The sequence below is a fragment of the Macrosteles quadrilineatus genome, unplaced genomic scaffold, assembly GCF_028750875.1.
Source record: "Macrosteles quadrilineatus isolate MER2022 unplaced genomic scaffold, UCM_ALF_1.0 Scaffold_2__2_contigs__length_208266976, whole genome shotgun sequence".
NCBI lineage: Eukaryota > Metazoa > Arthropoda > Insecta > Hemiptera > Cicadellidae > Macrosteles > Macrosteles quadrilineatus.
Genome location: NW_026542595.1, coordinates 162,209,781 through 162,236,127, shown reverse-complemented (window position 1 = coordinate 162,236,127; position 26,347 = coordinate 162,209,781). Strand labels below are relative to the sequence as shown.

The window sequence follows — 26,347 nt, the reverse complement described above, 5'->3', positions numbered from 1 at the left end:
ATCTTAATAAACTCACGCACAAGATGGGTGCCGAGAGGAAATCTAATTCAAGAAATTCCATCAGAGACGTAATATTACATCATGGTAGAGAGTGGTGCCATACAGACAGGTACTTGTAGCTGGAGGCAGGCACCAGTTGTACAGCACACCAGCAGTAGGCAGGCGCAGGCAACTGCTTCACCAGAGAAACTGAGGGGGGGACTGGAGGGGGGCGCGTAAGTGATCTAGTTATAAGATTCCGTAGTTCCACAGCCTGTGGAGTTACCATCCAACAACGCCATGATCAAGGTCGCAGCGCTTTTGGTAAGTGTTATCAATTTTTTTTATTTTGCTTATCAGTTGATTGGATTTTGCACAATTTGATTATATTTTACTGGATTACAATATTGGGGTTTTATTTCTTCGTTGTTTGATGATTTATTTAATTATTGGTTTATTTCAACTTGTGTTTTAATTTTACTTCTGCTGCTCTTTTCATTTCTCCGGCATACTTCATTTTAATTTTGCATGGTTTTGATATGGTTTTATGGTATTAAAATTTGTTATTCAGTTTTCAAAATGTATTACTTTTTTGTACCTGTATATATGAACAAATTGTTACCTACATTCAATCTTTGAATATTAATAGTATCCTACAGTCAAGGATGAAATAAATTATTAAGTTAAGTTGGGAACAAAGTTACTTATAAAATTTGTCAAAATGTATTTTAAAAATTCAAAAATATATGAATAATTTTTAAAATTTATTTAATTAAAATAATACCACTGACTCATTCTACGTAATTCAATAAATCTGAGGCTTTATTTAGCTTTGATAATTAATGTTTCGCATCTTATGATTTAGCTTTTAAATTACAAAAACAAATTGCAAATATTTTGCTTTCTATAGAAATTATTGTGATTATGGACATAATCAGCGTATTTATTGTATACGATTATTATTTAATGTGGAAAACTAGATAAAAAAGCTTAACTGTTTCCTAAAAAAATATTCATACAGTATGTGAAATAGATTAATAGGCATAATACACACTCACTAATAATGTAATAGTGAACAATAACTCTGTAACTGATTACAAATTCCATACGACTACCTGTAACAGTGCAAGACAGTGCACAGTAAATCGGTAAAGTTTAAAAAACTCAAATGGAAATAGTCGCCGTGATTGACTGAATATACAAGATGTTAAAACTTCGCCTGCAATCCGTAGAATGGGGTGAATAGAAACAACAGGGTGAATAGAAACAAAACTTCAATGAATGATTCACATTTTTATAACTTTGTTATACATTGACTTTATATAAGGGAATTATTTTCCCCCATTATAACCATATCCTATCTACCTAGGAAAAATTATTTCAGCATATTGGTATCACTGCTTCGGATGTTGGATGATGCGAAACATCATTTGAAAATTTTGGCGAAAAACATTCTTTTCAAAACTTTCTCTCTAAGTATGAACCTATTACATGTATTTGTGTTAATAGCCATTTTTTATATTGTCTTAGGGATCTTAAAACCAAGTGTGTTAATAGATTAGCCTTAGAATAAACTATATTTTTTTACTTTATTTTTAATTTAGGTTATGTCATGATTTTGCAAAACCAGGGTGAATAGAAACACTTTTTTTTGGAACCAGTGGTGCAAATAATTAATAAAGGTTGACCTAAAAACCCCCCAAAAAAGAAAAAAAATACCAGAGATGAAGATGATTCCACATCAGTCACACTTCTCACTGGAAGAAAGTGACAAAGACGAACAATTTGATGAAGAAGAACCAGCATATACCTAGCTCAAGACATCAGTGAGTCTTCAAAGTTGTCCCTTCATGATCAATTGTCAAAGTAATGGGGAAAAACAAAACTTGCTATCGTTTATATGTTGCAAAAGTTATTGAATTTAACGAGGAAGGATAAATAGGAAGATTCATCAAGAAAATTGCGCAAACCAACAAGTTCTGAGAGACAGATTAAGAGGCCCTCTTCAAAGTCGATGACGTAGTACGTCGGCTTCCAACTCCCAAGCCGTGTACAACTTGTAGATTTAAGGGAGTGTTGTATTTTGAGGAAGATTTGTCTGATTTTATTCTTCATTTAGTTGGTTTCTATGTAAGACTTTGTTACTCTGATTTCACCCATTGTCATTTATGTTCTCCGATTTGTTTGGATAAGGGTTTATGAAAACGATGTTTTTATACTTCGTACTTATAAATAAATGTGTTAATTAACTTTAAATATTTTTATTTACAACAATCTAAGCTAACAAGCATAAATTTCATGTTTCTATTGCCTCTGGTAAGTGGAGAAAAGCAACAATCATCAATTTAATACAGTGTTTCTATTCACCCCAATGTGCGGGGTGAATAGAAACAGCCATATTTTATTTTTTTTCTGCTTAATGATTAAAAAGAAAAAAATTTTGATAACTGGTTTGAGTAGAGGAGTCCAAGACCGAAAATATGAGCTAGTGTTGAAAATTTAAAAATTAAAATATCGTTTTTACAGAAGCTTAAAAGTCAAAAAGTGTTTCTATTCACCCCATTCTACGGTAATAATGTAATAGTGAACAATAACTCTGTAACTGATTACAAATTCCATACGACTACCTGTAACAGTGCAAGACAGTGCACAGTAAATCGGTAAAGTTTAAAAAACTCAAATGGAAATAGTCGCCGTGATTGACTGAATATACAAGATGTTAAAACTTCGCCTGCAATTCCAAAGGGTATCCTAATTAAAGGAGTAATCGGGTCTAGAAGGATACTCAGTCGCCATTTGTCATCGGACATTTATAACGCTTTCTAGCTACAGGTGTATGACAGATAGTTATTACTGTAAAGCCTTTTTAGGAGGAAGGTGTAACGTTACAGCAGTTTGTTAGTTCTTCTCACTGAAAGTACCTTTTTTTTAAGAGGTTAGCGATCTCTTTATACCTTACATTTTCCCTCCACATATGCCTCATGCCTGTACGTGAAACGTAGCCAGCTAAGCAAGGGGTGAACCGGTACAGTACAAGGGTGAACTGGTGTGATAAAAGTAGTGGCAGTGACCAGATCCGAACCATTGATGTCTATAGAGATCTACGATACGAACCCACGACATCGCTGCCTTTGACTACACCTTTTCCAATTGTATTTCAGAAAGTGTCAAGTTAATTTCATAAATCGTCAATTGTATTTCAGAATTGTCAATTGTATTTCAGAAAGTGTCACTTGTATTTTAGAATAGTCATTTGTAGTTCAGAAGTGGTCATTTGTATTTCAGAATATATCAATTGTATTTCAGAAAATGTCAATTGAATTTCAGAAATAATCAAATGTATTTCAGAAATAGTCAATTGTATTTCAGAATGGGAAACTCAAATGATCTTGTCTCAGCTGTTCTCATTTACCATTCAATCTTAAGATTTTACACTTTTTTATCTTCTACCTTACGGTACTTAACGTGACCATTTTTACTATTACAGTGAATAAGAAGACTTGTACAAAGTTAAGAATATTTATTTACAATATGTACTACAGCTACACTGGGAACATAATAAAAAAAAAAACATTTTGTAACATGTTTATAAATACTTTAAGAATGAGCTAAAAATTACATGGCTTAAAACTACTTTTAAAAAGTTTTATGTTAAAAGTACATACACTAACAATGTTTTATTGTCAACGCCCAACTTGCATGTTATCCATCCCGAGCGCTGCAGGGTGATGCACAGATGTGTGCTGGACAGCACGAGCACAGTCTCCACCAACTATAGTGTTCATGGCTTGGTCGACGATGCCCTCCAGATACACGAGTCTTTGTTCCACAACACCAGGGGGATTGACATTTGGGACTCTTAGGTTGGTTTTCACAAATGATTTTATCTTCGACCAGATTGTTTCTACTGGGTTCAGCATAGGCGATATGGCGCCAACCGCAGCAGCACTGCGTCTGTCCCAGTTATGACGTCCTCCAACCTGCTGTGGCAAGGAGCATTATCGACGACGACTACCAGGTCCTTAAGCTCGCTACCATTCTCTTGCCATCTTCGGAGCATAGTCTGGAGCCATTCATTTGCTGTCTGATTCCGAAAAGATCCTCTTCTTCGCTCCATGCACAAGACACCAGCACCCGATATTGCGCAAATCAAATGAACATTTGGCCCTTTACTTGCTGGTAAGGTTTGAATTGCTCGGTCACCCACTTTGGCCCTCCCTCGTTTACGTCTGCAAAATAAATTAAAATTAGTTTCGTCGAACCAGACGATCTGTTTACCTTCTTGAATATATCGATTGAGGTTTCTCACATATTCCGCACGCAAACGTTTGTTTTGTTCTGAGTTCATTGTAATGGGCTCAGTGTGAACTGTTTTCATTCTACAGAGTCTCCCCTCGAGATAATTGCCAATTGTGGAAATGGCTATATCAGTGTGAAATGTAGTCAAAACTTTCCTCTTGATTTGTTTCAAACTGATTTGACAGTCATCTTCAACCCATTCTATGATTTGATCAATTTGTTCCTCAGAAAGTATTTTTGGCTTCTTTCCTCCTTTCAACTTTGGCGTTTCTTCTCCAGACCTGACCCATTCATAAGCGGTTTTATAGTTTACATTCAGTTGATTACAAAGTGCCACCCAATCCTCTCCCCTGTTAGCACAGCTAACAATCCTCTTCCTATCCTCTTCACAGTTTTTTTTGTAAACCTTTCTTATCACATTTTCTGTCTCTTCGATTTCCTGTCGGCAAACGTGACATTGTTCCATCTCTGCGATTGCTAGTTGATTTCTATAGCACTTTTCATGTAATAAGTGCCTACATGGAATAAGTCTTATCACTTGCTTTCTTAACATTGAATGAATGCAAATGCCACAATTATCTTTAAGCTCCATTTTTTGTAGTAGAATTCTTTAACAATTTTTAAAAAACCCTACGAAGAAATTACAAAGTAAACAAAATTAAATTATTACAGTGTTAAAAAGATATTGCTCAAAGCATAGCCTAGCACTGGTACACAGATCAACAATGTATTATTTGTTTATGTTTATTTCATACAATCAGGTGTTCTGTAGTAACAAAACACAGTACATCAGATGTACATAGTTGGTTGAAAACAGTATTGCCAACCGTTGAAAATTATTTTATTTTATTTCTGAAATTCAATTGCTATATTCTGAAATTCAATTGACATTTTCTGAAATACAATTGATATATTCTGAAATACAAATGACCACTTCTGAAATACAAATGACCATTCTGAAATACAATTGACCACTTCTGAAATACAATTGACTATTCTGAAATACAATTGATCGATTCTGAAATACAAATGACTATTCTGAAATAAAAGTGATACTTTCTGAAATACAATTGGAAAAGGTGTAGAAGTAACGCGACTGCACCACCGACTCGCCAACACAAACTCCACGCTTCACAAACTCCACAAACTTTCACTTGATAAGTAGAACTATATGAAGATGGCATTCAACCCTCCTTTCATAGCAAATGATCATTGGTAACTGACGGGATTTGAACACCGGCTTTTACGACAGAAGCACACAGCTCTTACGGATAAACCAACCTCCGATATTACTATTCTACGATACAACGGTTAAGAAGCGTTGAACGATAAGACTACTACTCGAATACACGAACAAATACTGGTTGAAACACAGGGTTCTCTGAATATGATTGTGAATTTTAAGCGAATGTAAATCAATGATGATACATTACCAAATTATAGGAGGATTGCGTTGTTACAGAATACTACAACTGCCAAATAACTAAGCTGCATTCAAATTCCGTAGCATAGCATTCAAGTCTTCATCGATTTAAAATTAAAAGTTTTACCAACACATATGTGATTAAATACTTGGGGTATAAGCAGTTAACTTCTGCTTAGAAAGATTAACTCTTACGTTCTACTACTCGTCGACCATTACATCACCACACTGTGTATAGTGTTTTTTTAATTTGTATTTTTGGGGGTATTTCGTTCTGTTTGTCATTTGCTGTTTGAAAGCTGCGGTGGAAACAAGAAAGCATTAGATAATGGATCGCCATTTTAAACCTGTGGTCAACATTCTCTATCTGCTTATAAGGGATAATAGTGTAATTTGTGAGTTGATTGCAACGAAAGTACATTCTTGTTAGTTCCTTCTTGAACGTTACAATTTACGACATCCTTTCTAAACATTGTTTTCTCGGGATTAATATAAAAAATAATTTTGAACTTGAACATACCTATGGGTGTCCCGTAACTCTCTGGACACTTGTATATAGCGTTATTCCTTAGGTAAAGACAAACACATTTCACCATAGGAACATGGGTCTGTGGTGTCTAGTTTACCGACTGTCAGTATTTATGTGTTTTTTACAAAACAACTAATAACTCCTAAACGGTTTGAGATACAGCTTTGATATTTTGCAAAAATGTTAACCTTATTAAGACCTATTATCGTTAGAAATTATACTAAAATATCATTAACCGTTTCAAAATGGCGGCCATTTAAAATATTTGATGCCAAATTTCACGAAAGTTTGTAAATTTTATGTAGTTTTCAATGATACCTGATTTGTTAAGATTGGATAAATAATAACAGAGAAATGTCTTCTTTTCTAAACGCATGACCACTTTTCTCCATTTAAACAATGCTAAACAACGTAAAAGGAGTATTAGCATTGTTTAAATGGAGAAAAGTGGTCATACATTTAGAAAACAACACGTTTCTCTGTAATTATTTATCCAATCTTAACAAATCAGGTATCATTGAAAACTACATAAAATTTACAAACTTTTTTGTCTCTTGCAATTTTTTTGTAAAGTTAACGGTTTTCGTGAAATTTGGCATCAAATATTTTAAATGGCCGCCATTTTGAAACAGTTAATGATTTTTTAGTATAATTTCTAACGATAATAGGTCTTAATAAGATTAACATTTTTGCAAAATATCAAAGCTGTATCTCAAACCGTTTAGAAGTTATTAGTTTTTTTGTAAAAAACACATAAATACCGACAGTCGGTAAACTAGACACCACAGACCCATGTTCCTATGGTGAAATGTGTTTGTCTTGACCTAAGGAATAACGCTATATACAAGTGTCTAGAGAGTTACGGGACACCCTGTATAGTAAAGTATGGACAATTTATATATACAATATCCTAATGTTGTATTTTATTGCTCTTCTGGTAATATGCAGACTATTACCAGAAGAGCAATAAAATACAACATTAGGATATTTATTTTGAATCATTCACAGTTATAGGTTTTGAAAATAAATCCATCGTAAAGCTTAGTGAATATAAAAAAAAACACTGTTACAGATTAATATGTCATAAAATATTAAATATTTCTAAATAAAATCTTATGTTGTTTTGCAAATATCTCAGATACACTGTCGTATTGGAACTATTAAAAGTTGCAATGTTTATACTAACAATATTTTGAGCATGCAAGCCGTCTATTCTCCTTCTTAATACAATTAACTTATTAATAAATCTGAATATGATTAATTTATAAAACTTTTTGGAATCATTGCCCGCTCTAAGGCCCTGCACGAATAGTTACTGCTTTGTAAATATTTTTCAGCCCAAAGAGGAAAAACTGACCTTTCATTTGTGTATAATAATTATTTTAAAATGGCAATAAATAATTATCTATTGAATATTTCTTAAAGAATTTCAACGTAGATATAACAAAAATCGCCATTGTAATGAAAAAATTGAAATTTTAATGGTTACATCTAAGTACTTCGGGATTCATATATTATAATGGCAGAGTGACTTGTTTATCGTATAAAATTTAAAGTAAACCATACAGTAACCCAATGAAATGAATGAAATGAAATCCTTCTTTATTAAACTATTAATTTTTTAAATCGCTTTGATTTAAATTTGCGATAACATTTACCAAGCAAATAAATTGGTAGTGAGTTTACTAAAGCGTCAAGGACTTCAAATATCATTTATAGTTATTTAGTTGCGCAGTCTGATAAGAGGAAATTGGTGAATGATTTTGTAGTTGGTTTTTGCTAAAGTTTTAGTTTTTACGTGGCATCGTCGGTAGCATATTTACGACATCTTTGGTTCGCAGATTCATTGTTTTGGTAGTATCTCAATTTCAGTTTTTTTAAATTTGGATTCAAGTTAATTACATTTTCTGATTGTTCTCATTTTTAATACCCTATATTTTGAAAATATATACGAGGAATTTGGGAGCTTTGAAACAAAACAAAATAATGGTGTTTAACTACAAACTTTACAAATTATTAAGAGTGTGAATTATAAAGTGCCTGAACTAGCATTCGAAACAACAATATAGATTTTTTTGTTTTTACACCAGTGGCATTTTTTTACGTTTTGAAAGGGAACGTCCAAACCCTAGTCATGTTACTAACGTCGACCTATTTATTAGGTAGCATCATTAATTCATAGCCCAACGACAAATGGCATCTGGGTCTGGGAATTATCTCGCTGGATTCGAACCAGTGACCTTCAGATTTGAAGGCGAGCACTATAACCAATCGGCTACCCAGACAATAGATTGAACTAAGTTCTTTCACGTCGCCAACTTATCAGGAGTTTTAGCAAAGACGAGTCTTTGTAGCGTTTGATTGGCATTCCAAGAACTGATCCGACAGCTCTCGAAAACCGGAAAATCGTAAATGATCATTTAATTGTCCAGGATCGGTAATTGTAGGGAAAAGCTACAGAGGAAAGACTCCGACTCTTGTGTCATGATTATTAGCTGAGCGACTTTCTAGCTTCAGCTGCTACGTAGATCAGCTGATTTTATGAGTTCACTCTCACTCTCAACATCTGATTCACAGCTTCTAATTTATCTTTCGATCGCTCAGCCGGTTTTTGGAGTTATGCAGCCGTAGCTACCGATTCCGAACTGGTTTTTTGAATGAGTTCAGGAAGTGAAGATTACCATTTATACCTCTAGGAAAGGAATAGGAATCGAATCATTCCCATCCAACATCGAACTTTCTAGAGAGCCTCACAGCTTAATTAGAACAATAAATTCGTATGGGATGAGCTATGTACGTGGATAATTCACTTTATCTTCATTCTTCAGATGCTTTCGGTTGATGTGTATAAACTTGAACTATATTTCTTGTTTATTGTGTCCATTGATTTACGTTGGGAAGGGGTCTGAAGATGTAAACGAAATTCGACCGGATACAGGACAAATTGTGTATTTTATAGACACAATAATTGGTTACAATAAAGTTCATTTTAATGTTAAGTTTTTGCGGAATAGTTGTATTAAAAACTTTTAGTACGTTTATTATGTACTAGCTGTACCCGCGGGCTTTGCCCCGTTTAACTTCACAAGTGAGCTCGTTCGCATGGCTCAATCACGTCCTGGTTGAAGTTCGTTCGTTACGCTCACTCACCTTTAGGTTAAAGCTCGTTCGCTCCACTCACTTGTCTTCAGGTTAGCTCGTTCGCTACGCTAACTCGCCTCCAGGTTGAAGTTCGTTCGCTACGCTCACTCACCTTTTGGTTGCAAATTGGCTGTAGTCATAAATTTAAAAAAATAATAGTGCTGCACCCTGTTGGTAATCCTTGTAGCTTTAATGCTATTGATCATCATAGAACAGAACCAACTTGTTTAATTGAAACAGCTGTTGAGAAATTCCTTTTAAATATGAAAAATCATAAGGTTAACATGGGAAACTCCAGAGCCACTGGGGCGGAGCCCGAAAGCCCGATCAGAATAAAAACTACTTAGTTTTCCTATTTAATGCCTAAAGAAAGGCTTTGCCTTTTATATATTTAGATTTGAATCCATCTTGTTGAGGACACAATGTTTCAGTATACCACAGTAGAACCTCGATAAAAAGACGTTCTTGCAAACAAGTGTAATTTTCAGATATTCGTAATTCTGTATGATCCCTAATCACATTTTCTTTCAAACCCCAATAATGAGCCCCTTAAAGATGTTTTTGGATAATCCCCATGAGAAACTTGTTATCATGGCTTTACTGTATTACGAATTTCAAATGTAATTTAAGTATATAGTTACATAATCTTCTTCTATATAAATAAAATTAAAGTTTTGTCTGTACATTGCTTAGAATCATGCAGTTTTTGGTTATTTTTACGTTTCATAGCCTAAGAAAGCCGAAACGAGTCTTATCTCAATTTCTGTCTGTATGTCTGTTTGTCCATTGACTCTGTCTGTAACGACATAATGTCATTTTACGCGGCCTACTCCTTGAAAACTAGAGTACAGATCAATATTCCAATTATTTTTCTGTATTCACTGGATTGGCGAGAGTGTCTTTGGCTATTAAAATATGGCCTAACTACTTGTAAAAAAATATAATGAACCATCAAAACCCAATTTTGTTCGATTTTTGTCAAGTTTTCTCCTAATGTTTACTATTACATTTTATGAAATAACGAACAGCTGTTTGGATCAATTCTCACTTCTAGCTGTCACTGATCCTGATATGTTTAATTGTTTACATTACATTTTGTTTACAAATACTGCAACATTTCCAATCACATTTTGTACGCAAATCGAAAACCGTTCATTGAGGAACCAAGTACGCGTTAATTGACCTTTTGACTTGCATAACGGATTTAATCGATCGCAAGTACTATAATGTTAACTGTAAATTAAAATAATCATCATCCACATCCAGGTCAAGAACCTGCAGATTCTATGTCTATAAAATTCAACTTAAGTTTTGATAACCAGGGAAAATACAGCAAATCAGTGTTGTATAAGACTGGGAAACTTAAATTTTTAAATTATTACCACTAATAGCCTACAATCGAGATTTAACAACGTTTCGATCGCTGTTCTATCAAGTAAATAATTACTACAGTACTGCAGTGGATGATCGCGGGTGTTGCTGTGACCCCGGAAGACCTTTACGATTTCGTTGTCAACGTTACAAGTGAGATTAAAAACCTTTTTCTTACATAACGGATTTAATTAAGTGCAATATCATAGTGTAACCGTAAATTAAATTAAATAACTAGGCATCATCCAGATCAGGAACCAGAAATTCTTTGTGTATAAAATTGTCCTTGAGTTTTGATAACCAGAAAAAAGACCTTGAATCAGTGTTGTATATGGCTGGGACACTTAATGATCGTCGCCAATAGCTTACAAATAATGTTTCCACTCATTGACGGCGCTTCAATGGTGATTGTGTAAAGTGTAAAGTAAAAAAATCACAACTGCAGTGGGTGATTGTAACAGAGGTTTACGGATGATGCTAAACTCGCTTTTCCAATGTGTCACTTTCTGTACTCACCGTGTAATGCAATCGCTGGACTATACAGCAAATTACTAGGCCCTTAGCCCATCTCTTGGGTACGTACGCCTTCCTATTTATTCATATAACAACCTTTTCGACGACGATCCTTGATACCAGTACTTTTCCATAGAATACATAGCTTACCTACTTAAGATATAAAATTACAAATGTCCAAAAACCCAACATTGTGTGATTTTTGTCACATTCAACTGACTACTATAAGATCCCCGTCCGTAGAACGGGCACACAGCTAGTCTTAGTTAAGTTTTAAATATTTTTTTTCAATTTAACTAGCTGAGAAACCACAAACAAACTATATTTGTACATCAACCAGAACTTAAAAATGCTCTTTTTTCAGATCGTACTGGCCGTCGGCCTAGTCCGAGGAGAGGATGTGGAGGTCACGACCGTCACAGCAGAAGAGATGAAACTGGATGACGTCGACACTCCAGTCAAGTCAGACGACGAGAAGAACCCGGAGAAACGAGGATTGTTTAGAGTGACAGGTGTACACGGAGAAAACCCTCAGTACCAAGTAGTGTACGCTCTACCTCAGCAAATACCTCAGCAGCAATATCAGCACCCTGTGGAAACCCGTGCGGTTCCGTCAGCATCTTACAAGCCCTACATGGGGTACTCAGCCCAGCCTACTTACCAGCAACCCTTTGTTATTCCCTCTCCCTCCATGCCTGTGCCCTACAGCACCCCTACACCTATGATCCTCCTCATGATGCCTCCTCACCCTGGTAACCCCTACGGATCTTTGATTTTGGTTCCCGCCAGTAATTTCTTTACTCCTAACCATATCATGCCGTACAACGCTCCAGGAAGGGTTCCGATTCAATTCGTACCCCAGTATGTGCCCGTGCCTGTGAAAGGGTACCAGGGTTCAGCGTACCCCACAGCGCACTTCAAGGACCAGTACTCCCAGAAGCCCCTGGTGCAGTCGCTGGGACCTCAGTACCAGGAGCAGCAGAGTTCTGGGGAGGATGTCTCTCAGGAACACCCAAGCTCAGCGGCGAGTCAGGACTACGGAGCCAGAGTGAGACCGATCGATCAGTATGTTAAGGGGTGAAGAAGAGGCATAATAGAGGGAAGGAGGAGATTGTAAATACAATGAGCCATATATACGTTACACTACTACATGGTAGTTTCAAATGCATTTCAAAGTAAGAAATATTTTCTGTTTAGGAATTGTTTCACGTTGTTGTTGTTAACTTTTAAAATATTTGAACCAGTTTGTCATTTAAAGTAGGACTTTATCAATTTATTTGAATGTAAAGATTTAGGTTATGTTAATTGAAGGTTAGTTCTTTCGACCATTCACCCATTCATTTATTCATAATCACAATTCATCTATCCTCCATTTATTCAACTTATATAATCTTCAACTCATCCACTAACAACTACTATATTTCATAACATTTTCAAACCAAACACATACATCTATCAAACAAATTTAGCTCCAGTTACACCCTTAGTAGTCACGTTTCATAGTTTAACCCAAGGTACCTAGGAGAAAGAAAATGCGGAACTCACAATCAGAGAATTATTTCATAATGCCCAGTTTTATTTGGACAGAATCGATTCTCCCACAACAATACGTTAGATCAGTGACCGCGACTTTTCTCCTCTTCCTAAATTTGCAGAACGACTTCGGTTCCGGCCGAGGGGTCCTGGCAGCGACCGTGAAATATAACAGGTAATCTCCAAACACTCCGCGGGCCAACGTCAAGCGTCATTCCTTAGATGCAGAAAGCGTAAAGTCCTAGAAGGTTATGGTTAGATTATGCTTGTGATTGTTACATATGCTGATGCTAATAGCAGTAAAAGCATAGGCTTGAGACGTTTGGCCATTTACACGCTCTCTCCGACGTCAGTAATGCTTTTGGAGTCTCACCTTTCTCAGATAGCATTTGTCATCTCTTCTCATAGCTCTTTGTCTGCTCTTATTTACATTGAACATATTTTTTCAGTCCATTCTTACCTATCCATCACAACACATAAAAAGGCAACAGTAAAATGGCTATTAGTGCAATAGCATCACGTTTATCAATTATTTTTATTATACTGTTGTGTACATAATGTGATATTGTTGTTTTGTTGATATTGTTGTTGTAAATATTGTTTTTTTTGTTAGATACATGCATTTTTATTGATGTGTCTCCTTATTTTCCATGTCATGATTAAGCTACAATAATTTTATGTGTACTTTAGTGTTATAGAAGTATTTATAATTGGCCATCCACGGATAAATCACCATTCATTAGATCTGTACATGATACCCTAGTAAAATGTATTAGATTTGTATTGAATTTGGATCATATACAGGGTGAGTCTTCTAAGCTGTCCTAAACAGATTACAGACAAAAGGCTTGACATACAGAGATAAAACGAAACTTTTCCCCACTAATTCATACCCAAGGAACAACGTAAACAATTTTTAAAATACAGAGTGTTCGAGAAACTGGGTGTCATAGGTTCGAATCTCAAGAGTTTTCAAATGTAAACATATGTCGTGTTATGCATCATTTTAAAGCTCTAGACTAGACAATTAATTTAGTGAAAACAAAACTTCTTTTATCTTTATCTGTTTCAAAATGGCGGCCATTTGTATGAAAAATATTGATATTTACAGAATATCCTGTATCTTGGAAACCACTAAACTTATTTTATATCTGTTTGAAAATTCTAAATCCTCGTGAGTTCAGCTTTAATTTTATATGTGACATGTCAACATTTAAAAAACGAAATATTTTATTTTTCTTTAATGTTGGTAGCCTTGTAAATAAAAAAAAATAATTGGACACATATGTCAAATGGCTTATCATTTTGAAGGTCTTGCAAAACAAACAACTTTTACACTCAAACCCACCGTCTATCTTTCGTAGTCTTCAAGTAATTAACCAAAAACTGCAATTGCCCATATAAAACCCATGTTAAACGTGCAGTACTTTATTGAATAGTGTATTTGCATCCACTAATCCCAGTACTGCACGTTTTTTAAGCACCATTATTGAAGCTAAATAAGTTTCAAAACGAAAATACTTACCATGTAAAGTTTACCCCTCAAAACTACTTCCAACTGGTTTTTCATTTTGCTAAAACAAGCAAACAGCTGTTTGGTGATTCACAACAACTTAGGGAGTAAAAGGCCTAATTTAGACTACCTTTATACCCTCATGCATGTATGTAAATCCTGAAAGAAAATAATTAGTTTCGAGGGTTCAGTGTAGTAATCAACAGGCTTACCTCATATCCATTATTCAGTATGTAATTATTGATTTTAATGTTATCCATCCAACATGCAAATTCCGTTGAAGATAAGCTTAATCAGAGATCTATTTGTCAATATTCTTTAAGTCACTTTCTATATATTTATGTGAATGTACGTATTATATGCATGGGATAACAGTAGTATGGTTAAGAATGCTCACATAAAATTATTAAATTATTAAGTAACTGATTTTACTATCACAATTGGCTTATAAATTTGAAAGTTTGCCTATCGAGTACTTAACGATTCGGTTTGACAGCGACTGCTCGACCCCCGACTAACCACACAGAGTGACATTCTCAACCCGCTCAGTTTGATGTGTTTGTAGTGGGATGTGTTACAGTGAGATCCTTGTTATAGTGGAGCCGTAGCCCCTTCAGAATGATGACATGCTCGACAACCTCGTGCGTATCCCACCCTTCGACACACGTTAAGCTGCTTTCTCGTATTATCCGGCTATTAGTGTATTAGGGAAAACATATCATGCAGGAAATCTTGAGTGAATATAATTAAATCATTAAAAGAGCCAGATACATCTTTAAATTTAGAAGAAAGATTAATCTTCCGTTAGAACATATTTTGCTAACATTTAATTGTCAGTTTGGTAAGAGTAATTCGGAATTTCTTAAGCTAATTATTTGTAACTTGTACCCGTGGCTACACCCGCGGGAAATAATCATAAATATCATATATGATATGTGTATTACAGTGTACAATGTGTATTACAGTGTACAATTTGTATTACAGTGTATTACAATGTAGGGCGAGAGCACCAGTATGACCACCCCCAGTGAATGATCGTTTCGTATTAAAAACATCATATTAGGCTTTCTGTTTTTCCTAATCCACCACAAACTGTCTTAAAGTACCCTTGGGGCATAATTGAAATGCACCTACAGTTAAGAGTGAACTATTAACTGTATCTGTCAACATTACTGGTGCTGTTAACAGTATGGAAAATATGTGATATTTTGTTATGTACAATTCTTTTCTCATTTTAATAGCAAAATCCTGACCAAAGATTGTTTAAACGGCCGGTCAATTACTGGATCATGAAATTGATGCCCGTTTCGGTGGATTTGGATAAATTCTCTTAATGGGTATTGATGACGATGTTTTCCGATGGGTTGAGATCTAGGAAACACAAAATCTCATAAAAAAACCATGTGGATACACCATAACCAAAATTTTACCGCGAGTTAAATCTTACGGTATTCACTACAGTTATAAAAAGTAGTCATTCACTAGGACCTATATTTAAAGACCATGATATCGTTATTTTTCTATATGTCCAGCTTCGATGTGATAGCCTTAAACGGGTTATTTGGGGGAAAGGGGGTAGTTCTATGCAATAACTCTTTGGACATAATACATTACGTTGTATCATTAGTAAGCGCGTGATATTTTTATACGTCAAAACAGCTTCCATAACTGGATGCTTGGTATTTTCCTTTTATCACTTTAACTTTTTATCACAGTCTATGCCTTTGGTTCTGTTAATGTTTTGCTAACAGTTATCATTAGTATGGAAGTTTACCAAAAACTGCTTTTGTACTTACGTTCATCGATTGACTTCTAAATCATTTTTCACTGGTTAGGGTTCCATTCTTTTCCATGAGCATTGACATGCATATTTTTTAACATTAGAAACCCAAAGATACGGAAACTACCTCCCTATATATGGAAAATACTGTTATGTATTTATGTATATTTATCAATATAATTATGTATTGGTGCTCCTTTTACTATGTATACTAAATACTTACTATGCATGCTAGGTTATACTGTTTGAACATTTTCTACTCGGAACGACAGGCAATCTCCTCCCCCCTAAACAATATTATTTTTTCACCCTCGGAACCTGTCATAGTAATTACTTAGTGAAAAAATATATTGCCAGGAAACTTACAGACTCACTAGGAAAATTAAGTGCATTGCAATGCTGGCAGCGTTGGTCTAGGCTACCAACACTATAGATTACATTGTTCTCGTTTATAAGAGGTTGTCTAAAATTTTGGTAACGATCGTTATTACCATCTTCACCTCCGTTGAAATTTGTTTTTAACAATTCCCTTTGCTGTGCACCATTTCTAAATCCTCTCCTTCGTAGTCACGGTCTTCTTTTATTAACCGACTTCCCCACTACCAACAAAAGGAGGAGGTTCTCAATTTGTTTGTGGCGATGTTTTTTTTTTCTATGTATGTTCACCAATTTCTCTGTGATTCTTTTACCGATCAGTGTGGTTCCACCACCAAAATAACCAGGAGAGTTTCTATTTGGTACCTTATATATTATGTTTAAGTATAATATTTGTTTCGGTGAAAAATTCTGAAAACCTTAAATATTCAACATTTATTTTGTTTACATTTGTGCAGATTGTTTACATTTGTGAAGAGAAGGCAATAAATAATAATAACATTCCTACAGCTGTTAGTTGAAACCATTTGAATGAAGCTACAGACAATTCTTCATGAAACAGTTGCTTCATATTGATCAATAAACTATTTCTTGCCATGGAGCCTAAATGAATTTCATTGAGAAAAATGCATTTTGTTTTGGTTACTATAAAAAATGTATTTTAACGTTTGACCAGATTTGTGTATATAGTATTGAATATTCTGACTTAAGTACATAATCGTCAATTGTCTTAAAAGTGTTAAATATTTTAATTACTAAACATGCATTTGCAGATGTGGAATGTTTATTGATATTCTCTACCCAGTTACTATATCATATCAATACTATTATGCCTGCTTCGGAAAGTCCTAGAGAAAGATGATTTGCAATGTCGACTAGGCTATATCTTGAGCAAACAAAATCCCCTACATGACTTACACCACATTTAGCTGAACCAATCTTTCATATAATATTTTCCAAAGGTACTATGGTGTTAACAACCAATTTTCCACTTTTGAGAGATTTTTTAGTGCTGGTAGCTGAGGAATAACTTTCATATTGTTCCAAAAGGCTTGAGACGTTACTGTATTTCTTTTTATAATGTAGATTATAGTATTTAGAAGTACACCGATTGCAGGAAACGATGATGTCTGACATTTCAATGTATCTAGAAAAGACAATTAGTTTTTCACTAGGCCTAATGTAATGGACAACTCTTTCTTTCTTAAGGAATATCTAAAGTTGTTTATTTTCATACCCATTGATTATGTAACCTGAACAGGTGACTAATGATTGTTCTGTGGAACTTTTGATTGTTTCAAACAGTTTTGCTTATCAAAAATCCTCAAGTAATTAATATATAAAAAATTATACAGTCACTAAAAATCATGAAATAATTTATCTTTGTAAAAAAATACAACCGACTTCAAATGCTCTAAAAAGAATGAAATAATTTCAATAAAGTAAACTTTTGTATTAGGCAAGCTCACGTATTTCAAGTCGGCGCGGCTCAAACTGCAAATATGATTGAAATTAAATATTGTGTGTGTGTTTTGAAAATCAATAAATTGTAGCTGGATAACATAAATATATAAAAAAACATACTGAACAGTTTTGTTTATATATTAAAGGAAATATTTTCTTGTATTTTATGTTTACTTCAGAATAAATGCATTATAAAAATAACACACACAAATGTTCTATATGAATAGGAAAATAATTTAGTTTGATATTATGATAGGGAAAAGAAGCCGTTAATACCACTATAATGCCGATCTCTGATTACGGTAATAAAATAACACTTAACGCATAACTATGAGAAAGACATGCAGATTAACGCCTTTAGTTATAGATAGTCACCTGCAATATGGACACCCTCTTTCAATTTTGTATCAAAAATCATCATAGAGCCGCGCCAACTTAAAATACGTGAGCTTGCCTAATACAAAAGTTTACTTTATTGAAATTATTTCATTCTTTTTAGGGCATTTGAAGTCGGTTGTATTTTTTTACAAAGATAAATTATAATCAACACTGCATTTCCATTCCAACCTAAAAACAGAACACTAAAATCAATAAATAAACAAAATACACAATGTTAACATCAGCTGGTATATTGAAACCAGACTATAGAAACACTGTAGCAGTACTTACATTAGAAAATGACTAGATTTTTCTTTGAAGGCCGCCTGTGGGGCAGAACATGGGTCCCACCATCCTTGCACCTTAAGCTTTTAAATGAATCCTCAATAGCCATGCTACTTTTTTGCTAGCTCTATATACTTTGTGGGGACCGATTCGCTTACGGAATTAAATATATAAATAATGCTGCAATAATACTGATCTTAAACATTGTAACGTTTTAATGCTATTGAAATTGAACCCAAAGTATTTCTTTAGTTGAAAGTAAAACTGCTGTCAAGATTATTTAATTCTTTTAAAATATAAGTACCCACAAAGTAAACATGGGTAGCTCCAGAGCCACTGGGGCGTAGCCCAAAAGTATTTTTTCAAGAATAAGCCCATATTTTCATGGGAAATATTAGCTACCATCATGCAAAATTTCAGGCCAATCCGACCAGTAGTTAATGCGTGATTGAACCCCAAACAAATAAACAAACAAACACACAAACTTTCAGATGGGTTGTGTCACAGAAAACGTACTACTATAACCGTGCGTACAGTACGTACTATACCGTTGTGTACAGGCCATGCTGCAGCAAGGGCAGCGCAACACTACGTCACAGTGGTGGATAGTTAAAGTACTAAACTCTTACCATTAAAGTCTTACAAACAGCCAGCTTGTTTATTTACCTAAAACCAGTTTCCCTTGTCTGTGCTAAAACATATGGGAATGGCAATGGCAAGAATTTATCAATCAAATCTATCCACTTGTGTGACGTCATGGATCCTCTAGCATGGTTGTGTTGAATTTATTAGGCCATTTTTAGAAAGTGCACACATTTAAAAGATATATTTTTAATATTTGCAATTACACATTCACTAGAGGAAAACACATATAAACGAGATAATGTACAGTACAACTAAACAAGTCGTACTTATCATAATATGACCTTTAAAATCTAGCTTTGCCTCTTTTACAGGTTACAAAAAGTTAAGTATGTGTGGTGGTCCTCTGATGAATAACCGATGTTTTTGTATTGTCGATATTATATTATTTACGATAGTTGATTGAGCGGAGCGAGCGAAGCGAGCGAAGCTCTTATACGTCGACTCTTATGCATTTCGTAATACGCAAACTCCTCCTAGACGGCTGAATCAATCGTTTTCAAATTTTGCATAGTGATAAAGACCATATCGGTGAGTGCCAACATCTATATGGCGTTAAAAAAGTCTCTCAGGAATCCGCCCCACTGGGTCTCAAAGTTTCAATGTAATCCTTATGGAAGCAGTATTTGACACATAAACAAAAACATATGATCAGCTGTTGACTTTTGAATGCAGTAGATAAAGAAATAGCTGATACCATTAACCCACAGATATTAGAACAGAAACGGTATGGATCATAAATATAATCAAATGACGACACTAGCTTGAGGTCTATGGCGTAGGAAGTGGTAAAGGAAGTAGTAAAGGTGAGCAGCCTGGAGTGTGGAAACGGAAACTGTTTATGACGATTAGATTTAGGTATCTGCATTCCTAAAATTCTATGGGAAGGGAGGAAAACGGGTCCGCGACGTAGGAAGTGGTGAAGGAAGTAGTAAAGGCGAGCTGTCCGGAATGTGGGAACTGTTTATGACGATTAGATTAAAATATCTGCATTCCTAAAATTCAATAGGAAGGGAGGAAAACGGGTCCGCGACGTAGGAAGTGGTAAAGGAAGTAGTCAAGGCAAGCTGTCCGGAGTGTGGGAACTGTTTATGACGATTAGATTAAGGTATCTACAAACCTAAAATGCTATGGGAAGGGAGGAAAACAGGTCCGTGACGTTGGAAGTGGTGAAGGTAGTAGTAAAGGCGAGTTGTCCGAAGTGTGGGATCTGTTTATGACCAATAGATTAAAGTATTTTTAATCCAATAATGCCAAGGGAAGGGAGGTATACAGGTCTATGACGTAGGAAGTGGTAAGGGAAATAGTCAAGGCGAGCTGTCCGGAGTGTGGGAACTGTTTATGACGATTAGATTAAGGTATCTGCATTCCTAAAATTCTATGGGTAGGGAGGAAAACGGGTTCGCGACGAAGGAATTGGTGAAAGAAGTAGTCAAGGCGAGCAGTCCGGATTGTGGAAACTGTTTACGACGATTAGATTTAGGTATCTGCATTACTAAAATTCTATGGAAAGGGAGGAAAACGGGTCCCCGACGTAGGAAATGGTGAAGGAAATAGTCAAGGCGAGCTGTCCGGAGTGCGGGAACTGTTTATGACGATTATATTAAGGTATCTACAAACCTAAAATGCTATGGGAAGGGAGGAAAACAGGTCCGTGACGTAGGAAGTGGTGATGGAAGTAGTCAAGGCGAGCTTTCCGGAGTGTGGAAACCGTTTTTGACGATTAGATTAAGGTAAACCTAAAATGCTATGGGAAGGGAGGAAAACTGGTCCGTGACGTAGGAAGTGGTGAATGTAGTAGTAAAGGCGAGTTTTTTTCGGAGTGTGGGAACTGTTTATTACGATTAGATTAAGATATCTGTAATCCAAAAATGCTACGGAAAGGGAGGGAAACAGGTCCGTGACGTAGGAAGTGGTGAAGGAAGTAGTCAAGGCGGAGTGTGGGAACTGTTTATGACGATTAGATTAAGGTATCTACAATCTTAAAATTCTATGGGAAGAGAGGGAAACAGGCCCGCGACGTAAGAAGAGGTGAAGGAAGTAGTAAGGTGAGAAGTGTGGAGTGTGGGAACTGGAAACCGTTTGTAGCAGTTAGATTAATGTATCTGCAATGCTGAAATGCTATGAGAAGGGATGGAAGGATGCCCACGACATAGAAAATGGTGAAAGAAGTAGTAAAGGCTAGCAGTGCGGAGTGTGGGCAATGTTTGTGGCAATTAGATTAACGTATCTAAAATACTAAAATGCTATGGAAAGTGATGAAAACAGGTCCATGACGTAGGAAATGGTGAAGGAAGTAGTAAGGCTTGCAGTGCAGAGTGTGGGAACTGTCTTTGGCAATTACATTAATGTATCTGCAATCCTAAAATGCTATGGGAAGAGAGGGAAACAGGTCCACGACATAGGGGGGGGGGGTGAAGGAAGTAGTAAAGGTGAGCAGTGTTGAGTGTGGGAATGGATTAATGTATCTGCGATGCTAAAATGCTATGGGTAGAGACTGTAGACTGTAGGTTAAAATGATTACGAAGCACGAATCGATACATATTTCGATACATGCAATCGTTTACAATAGAAATTTACAACTGAGTTGACAACAGCTGATTTTTACTCCCTAAAAAGTAAAACAACAGAATAACAAAAACAACATAATGACAAAAACAACATAATATGAACCCTTGATGACTCCGCTCAATTTTGTGGATGCCCCTGCAAACGCCACCTAGTTTTATATACACTCAATTATATTCACTTGGTACCTACTCCACCTAGTTATTAAATGTTACTATCCAAGCCTAAGTGCACGTTTGTTCATGGTTTGCCTTGATTGGTGCGTGCGCTCTTCAACCTACCAAGAAATAAGGCTTCTTGAGCCACCTGGAAATCAGACGAAATTATTCCAGAACTCTTGCACAATAGATTTGTCAACTATCAATCTTGATTCTCTGTCTATTATAGTTTGAATAGATGACTCAAATCGTAGTCTAAAGTCTGATTGGTGGATAATGTTATAAATTATTCAACGTGCTCGTTGCAAGACAAGACTGCTTTCGGTTACCGTACCGAACAACGATAAATAAGCATGTCTAATGCCAGTAAGTAGCTGGTCTTCGTCAGTAGCAGAGTTGCCATTTCGACCATTCAGAAGTTATATTGGACCTGAATTACGTAACTTCATCTATCAATGTTGTACTTATTAAAAACAAAAAAAAAATACTCTAACCACCACATACAGAGTGATTGATATAAGTGTGCCAGCCGTTTTATTCGAAAACCATAAGAGATATAAAAAAAGTTAAATGGTAAGTGCTTTGGATTTTTTATTTAAAAAATTGTAGTCAAGTTGAAAAAATATTTTAGCCGCAATTTTTCCAATATGGCCACCAACATGGATTTTTCTTATGGAACACCCTGTATTTTATGATGTTTCCGGTAGAAAATGTAATTTTAAGACGATTTTATTCTTGTGATTTTTTTTTATAAACCTAACCGTTTCAAAGATAATTTTGGTTAAAGTTTTGAAATTTCGGCATGAGAAAGAGTTTCGATAAAGGCCTAAGCAAGCATGCTAGCTGTTTTATTCGAAAACTATTTGAAATTTACAACTTAAACCATTATTATCTTTAAAACGGTTAGGTTTATGAAAAAAATCACAGGAATAAAACCGTCTTAAAATTACATTTTCCACCGGAATACATCATAAAATACAGGATGTTTCATAAGAAAAATCTAAATTGGCGGCCATATTGGAAAAATGGCGGCTAAAATAATTTTTTCGACTTGACTAAAAATTTTAAAATAAAAAATCCGAGGCACTTACCATTTAACTTTTTTTTATATCTCTTATGGTTTTCGAATAAAACGGCTGGCACACTTATATCAATCACACTGTATAATAAGGTTATACACCTTATCACTATGTAAAAGAGAATGTATGGACAACTGCTTTGTTACCAGCCTTCCGCAAGTATCCGATATTAGATTGAAAGAGTCCACTAGTAAGAGAGTCAAGAGTCAATTAGTACATCTTTTTAACCGACTTCCCCACTACCAACAAAAGGAGGAGGTTCTCAATTTGTTTGTGGCGATGTTTTTTTTTCTATGTATGTTCACCAATTTCTCTGTGATTCTTTTACCGATCAGTGTGGTTCCACCACCAAAATAACCAGGAGAGTTTCTATTTGGTACCTTATATATTATGTTTAAGTATAATATTTGTTTCGGTGAAAAATTCTGAAAACCTTAAATATTCAACATTTATTTTGTTTACATTTGTGCAGATTGTTTACATTTGTGCAGAGAAGGCAGTAAATAATAATAACATTCCTACAGCTGTTAGTTGAAACCATTTAAATGAAGCTACAGACAACTCTTCATGAAACAGTTGCTTCATATTGATCAATAAACTATTTCTTGCCATGGAGCCTAAATGAATTTCATTGAGAAAAATGCATTTTGTTTTGGTTACTATAAAAAATGTATTTTAACGTTTGACCAGATTTGTGTATACAGTAATTCTGTTTTTAGTATTGAATATTCTGACTTAAGTACATAATCGTCAATTGTCTTAAAAGTGTTAAATATTTTAATTACTAAACATGCATTTGCAGATGTGGAATGTTTATTGATATTCTCTACCCAGTTACTATATCATATCAATACTATTATGCCTGCTTCGGAAAGTCCTAGAGGAAGATGATTTGCAATTTCGACTAGGCTATATCTTGAGCAAACAAAATCCCCTACATGACTTACACCACATTTAGCTGAACCAATCTTTCATATAATATTTTCCAAAGGTACTATGGTGTTAACAACCAATTTTCCACTTTTGAGAGATTTTTTAGTGCTGGTAGCTGAGGAATAACTTTCATATTGTTCCAAAAGGCTTGAGACGTTACTGTATTTCTTTTTATAATGTAGATTATAGTATTTAGAAGTACACCGATTGCAGGAAACGATGATGTCTGACATTTCAATGTATCTAGAAAAGACAATTAGTTTTTCACTAGGCCTAATGTAATGGACAACTCTTTCTTTCTTAAGGAATATCTAAAGTTGTTTATTTTCATACCCATTGATTATGTAACCTGAACAGGTGACTAATGATTGTTCTGTGGAACTTTTGATTGTTTCAAACAGTTTTGCTTATCAAAAATCCTCAAGTAATTAATATATAAAAAATTATACAGTCACTAAAAATCATGAAATAATTTATTTTTGTAAAAAAATACAACCGACTTCAAATGCTCTAAAAAGAATGAAATAATTTCAATAAAGTAAACTTTTGTATTAAGCAAGCTCACGTATTTCAAGTCGGCGCGGCTCAAACTGCAAATATGATTGAAATTAAATATTGTGTGTGTGTTTTGAAAATCAATAAATTGTAGCTGGATAACATAAATATATAAAAAAACATACTGAACAGTTTTGTTTATATATTAAAGGAAATATTTTCTTGTATTTTATGTTTACTTCAGAATAAATGCATTATAAAAATAACACACACAAATGTTCTATATGAATAGGAAAATAATTTAGTTTGATATTATGATAGGGAAAAGAAGCCGTTAATACCACTATAATGCCGATCTCTGATTACGGTAATAAAATAACACTTAACGCATAACTATGAGAAAGACATGCAGATTAACGCCTTTAGTTATAGATAGTCACCTGCAATATGGACACCCTCTTTCAATTTTGTATCAAAAATCATCATAGAGCCGCGCCAACTTAAAATACGTGAGCTTGCCTAATACAAAAGTTTACTTTATTGAAATTATTTCATTCTTTTTAGAGCATATGAAGTCGGTTGTATTTTTTTACAAAAATAAATTATACCTGTGTGATTTTATTTGTCGTCATATTTCACCACAATTTAAGCAAACTAAGCAACAAAAAGAAAACACTTTTAATATAATGATAGCCTCTCAAAACAACTACCAACTTGTTTTAAATTTTGCTATTGAAAACAAGCAGCTGTTAGTAAGTGATTCAATAATTTCGTCTTTGATTTAATTGTGTTGGTGTATATTATGATATCATCACACACTCAACTCCATTCATACTTGGCTTAAAATACCTACTTTGTATGGTCGCCATTTCATCGAAAAGTATAAAAGTAAAGTAAAGTAAAAGTATCGATATGTTAAACTATTGCCAAGAAACCGATGAAAATAATCGACAAATAATTACGATACATGCAATTGATGCTACAACATCTGATTGTTACTCTCTAGGGATTAAATACCCCTGCCGCAGCAAACCTACAGACTTAGCGAATTTCCATTTGCCTCATTGGATTTACACTGTCTCCTTAAATATATCACATTTATTCCCTATTTAAATAGAGTTAGTTTAACGAGTTCTTAGGTTTGCTGCAACAGGGAGGGTAAAAAGTGTTTTTTAATGTAAAATGTTCATAGGTACTGTAGTTTGGTAAGAAATTAATGTATTTTCCAAATTTGATAAAAATATGTTCATAAATAAGCAACCGCAGTTGACTTATTCTCCATAATAACATGGGAATTTTAAAATTACAATTTTTTTGAATTTTCTCCGTAACCCTTAGGCGCATAATAACGCTTCAATATACTAAATTATTTGTTTCTTTAAGCTCTACATAATGGTTTGGAAAGTAATTGTGAAATTTTGTGTTTTTAGGGTCAAAAATGGGAAAAACCTATTTTTACCCCATAAAACCCCCCATAAACCCCCGTTCCCATAGTCCGATCATGCTGGTTCGCGAACTCATTCAAGTTTATCCTTCTTTACACCTTCAAACCATATTTCATAAAAATCCGACAAAAATTACTCAAGTTATCGCGTTCACGGACATATATATATATAAATCTATATATATATATAAACATTTTAACGAATGGTGTTTTTGGCCTCTGGGGATATCAAAATGAAAAAGTAAATCGGTCTTGGGTCTAGGTCTTACCATGCCACCTACGGTAATAGCTTTCTTCCCTATAGGGAAATTCGCTAAAAGGGTTTATACTCCCTAGGGAGTAAAAGAGTTACATTAGACCTTTAACGCATGTATAAAAACGGCTGTTTTCTTCAGTACGACTGGCTGGGTAGCTGAGTGGTTATAGTGCTCGCATAGTAATCAAA

The 26,347-nt window shown here is 34.7% G+C and overlaps 1 protein-coding gene across 1 annotated transcript; it reads left to right on the top strand.

Moving 5' to 3' along the window:
• Positions 1 to 223: 223 nt before the first annotated feature.
• On the top strand, positions 224 to 13,420 carry LOC128986972 (uncharacterized). The gene is made up of 2 exons (XM_054407610.1): positions 224 to 303; positions 11,620 to 13,420. Exons 1-2 carry the CDS (start codon positions 280 to 282, stop codon positions 12,334 to 12,336), a joined length of 741 nt encoding a protein of 246 aa, XP_054263585.1. The 5' UTR covers positions 224 to 279; the 3' UTR covers positions 12,337 to 13,420.
• The last annotated feature ends 12,927 nt before the right edge of the window (positions 13,421 to 26,347 follow it).

Excerpts from the sequence above, each read along its gene's own strand:
- LOC128986972 (XM_054407610.1), top strand. The coding sequence starts at position 280 with ATGATCAAGGTCGCAGCGCTTTTG. Across the intron at positions 304-11,619 it reads TCAAGGTCGCAGCGCTTTTG|ATCGTACTGGCCGTCGGCCT; the intron begins GTAAGTGTTATC and ends CTCTTTTTTCAG.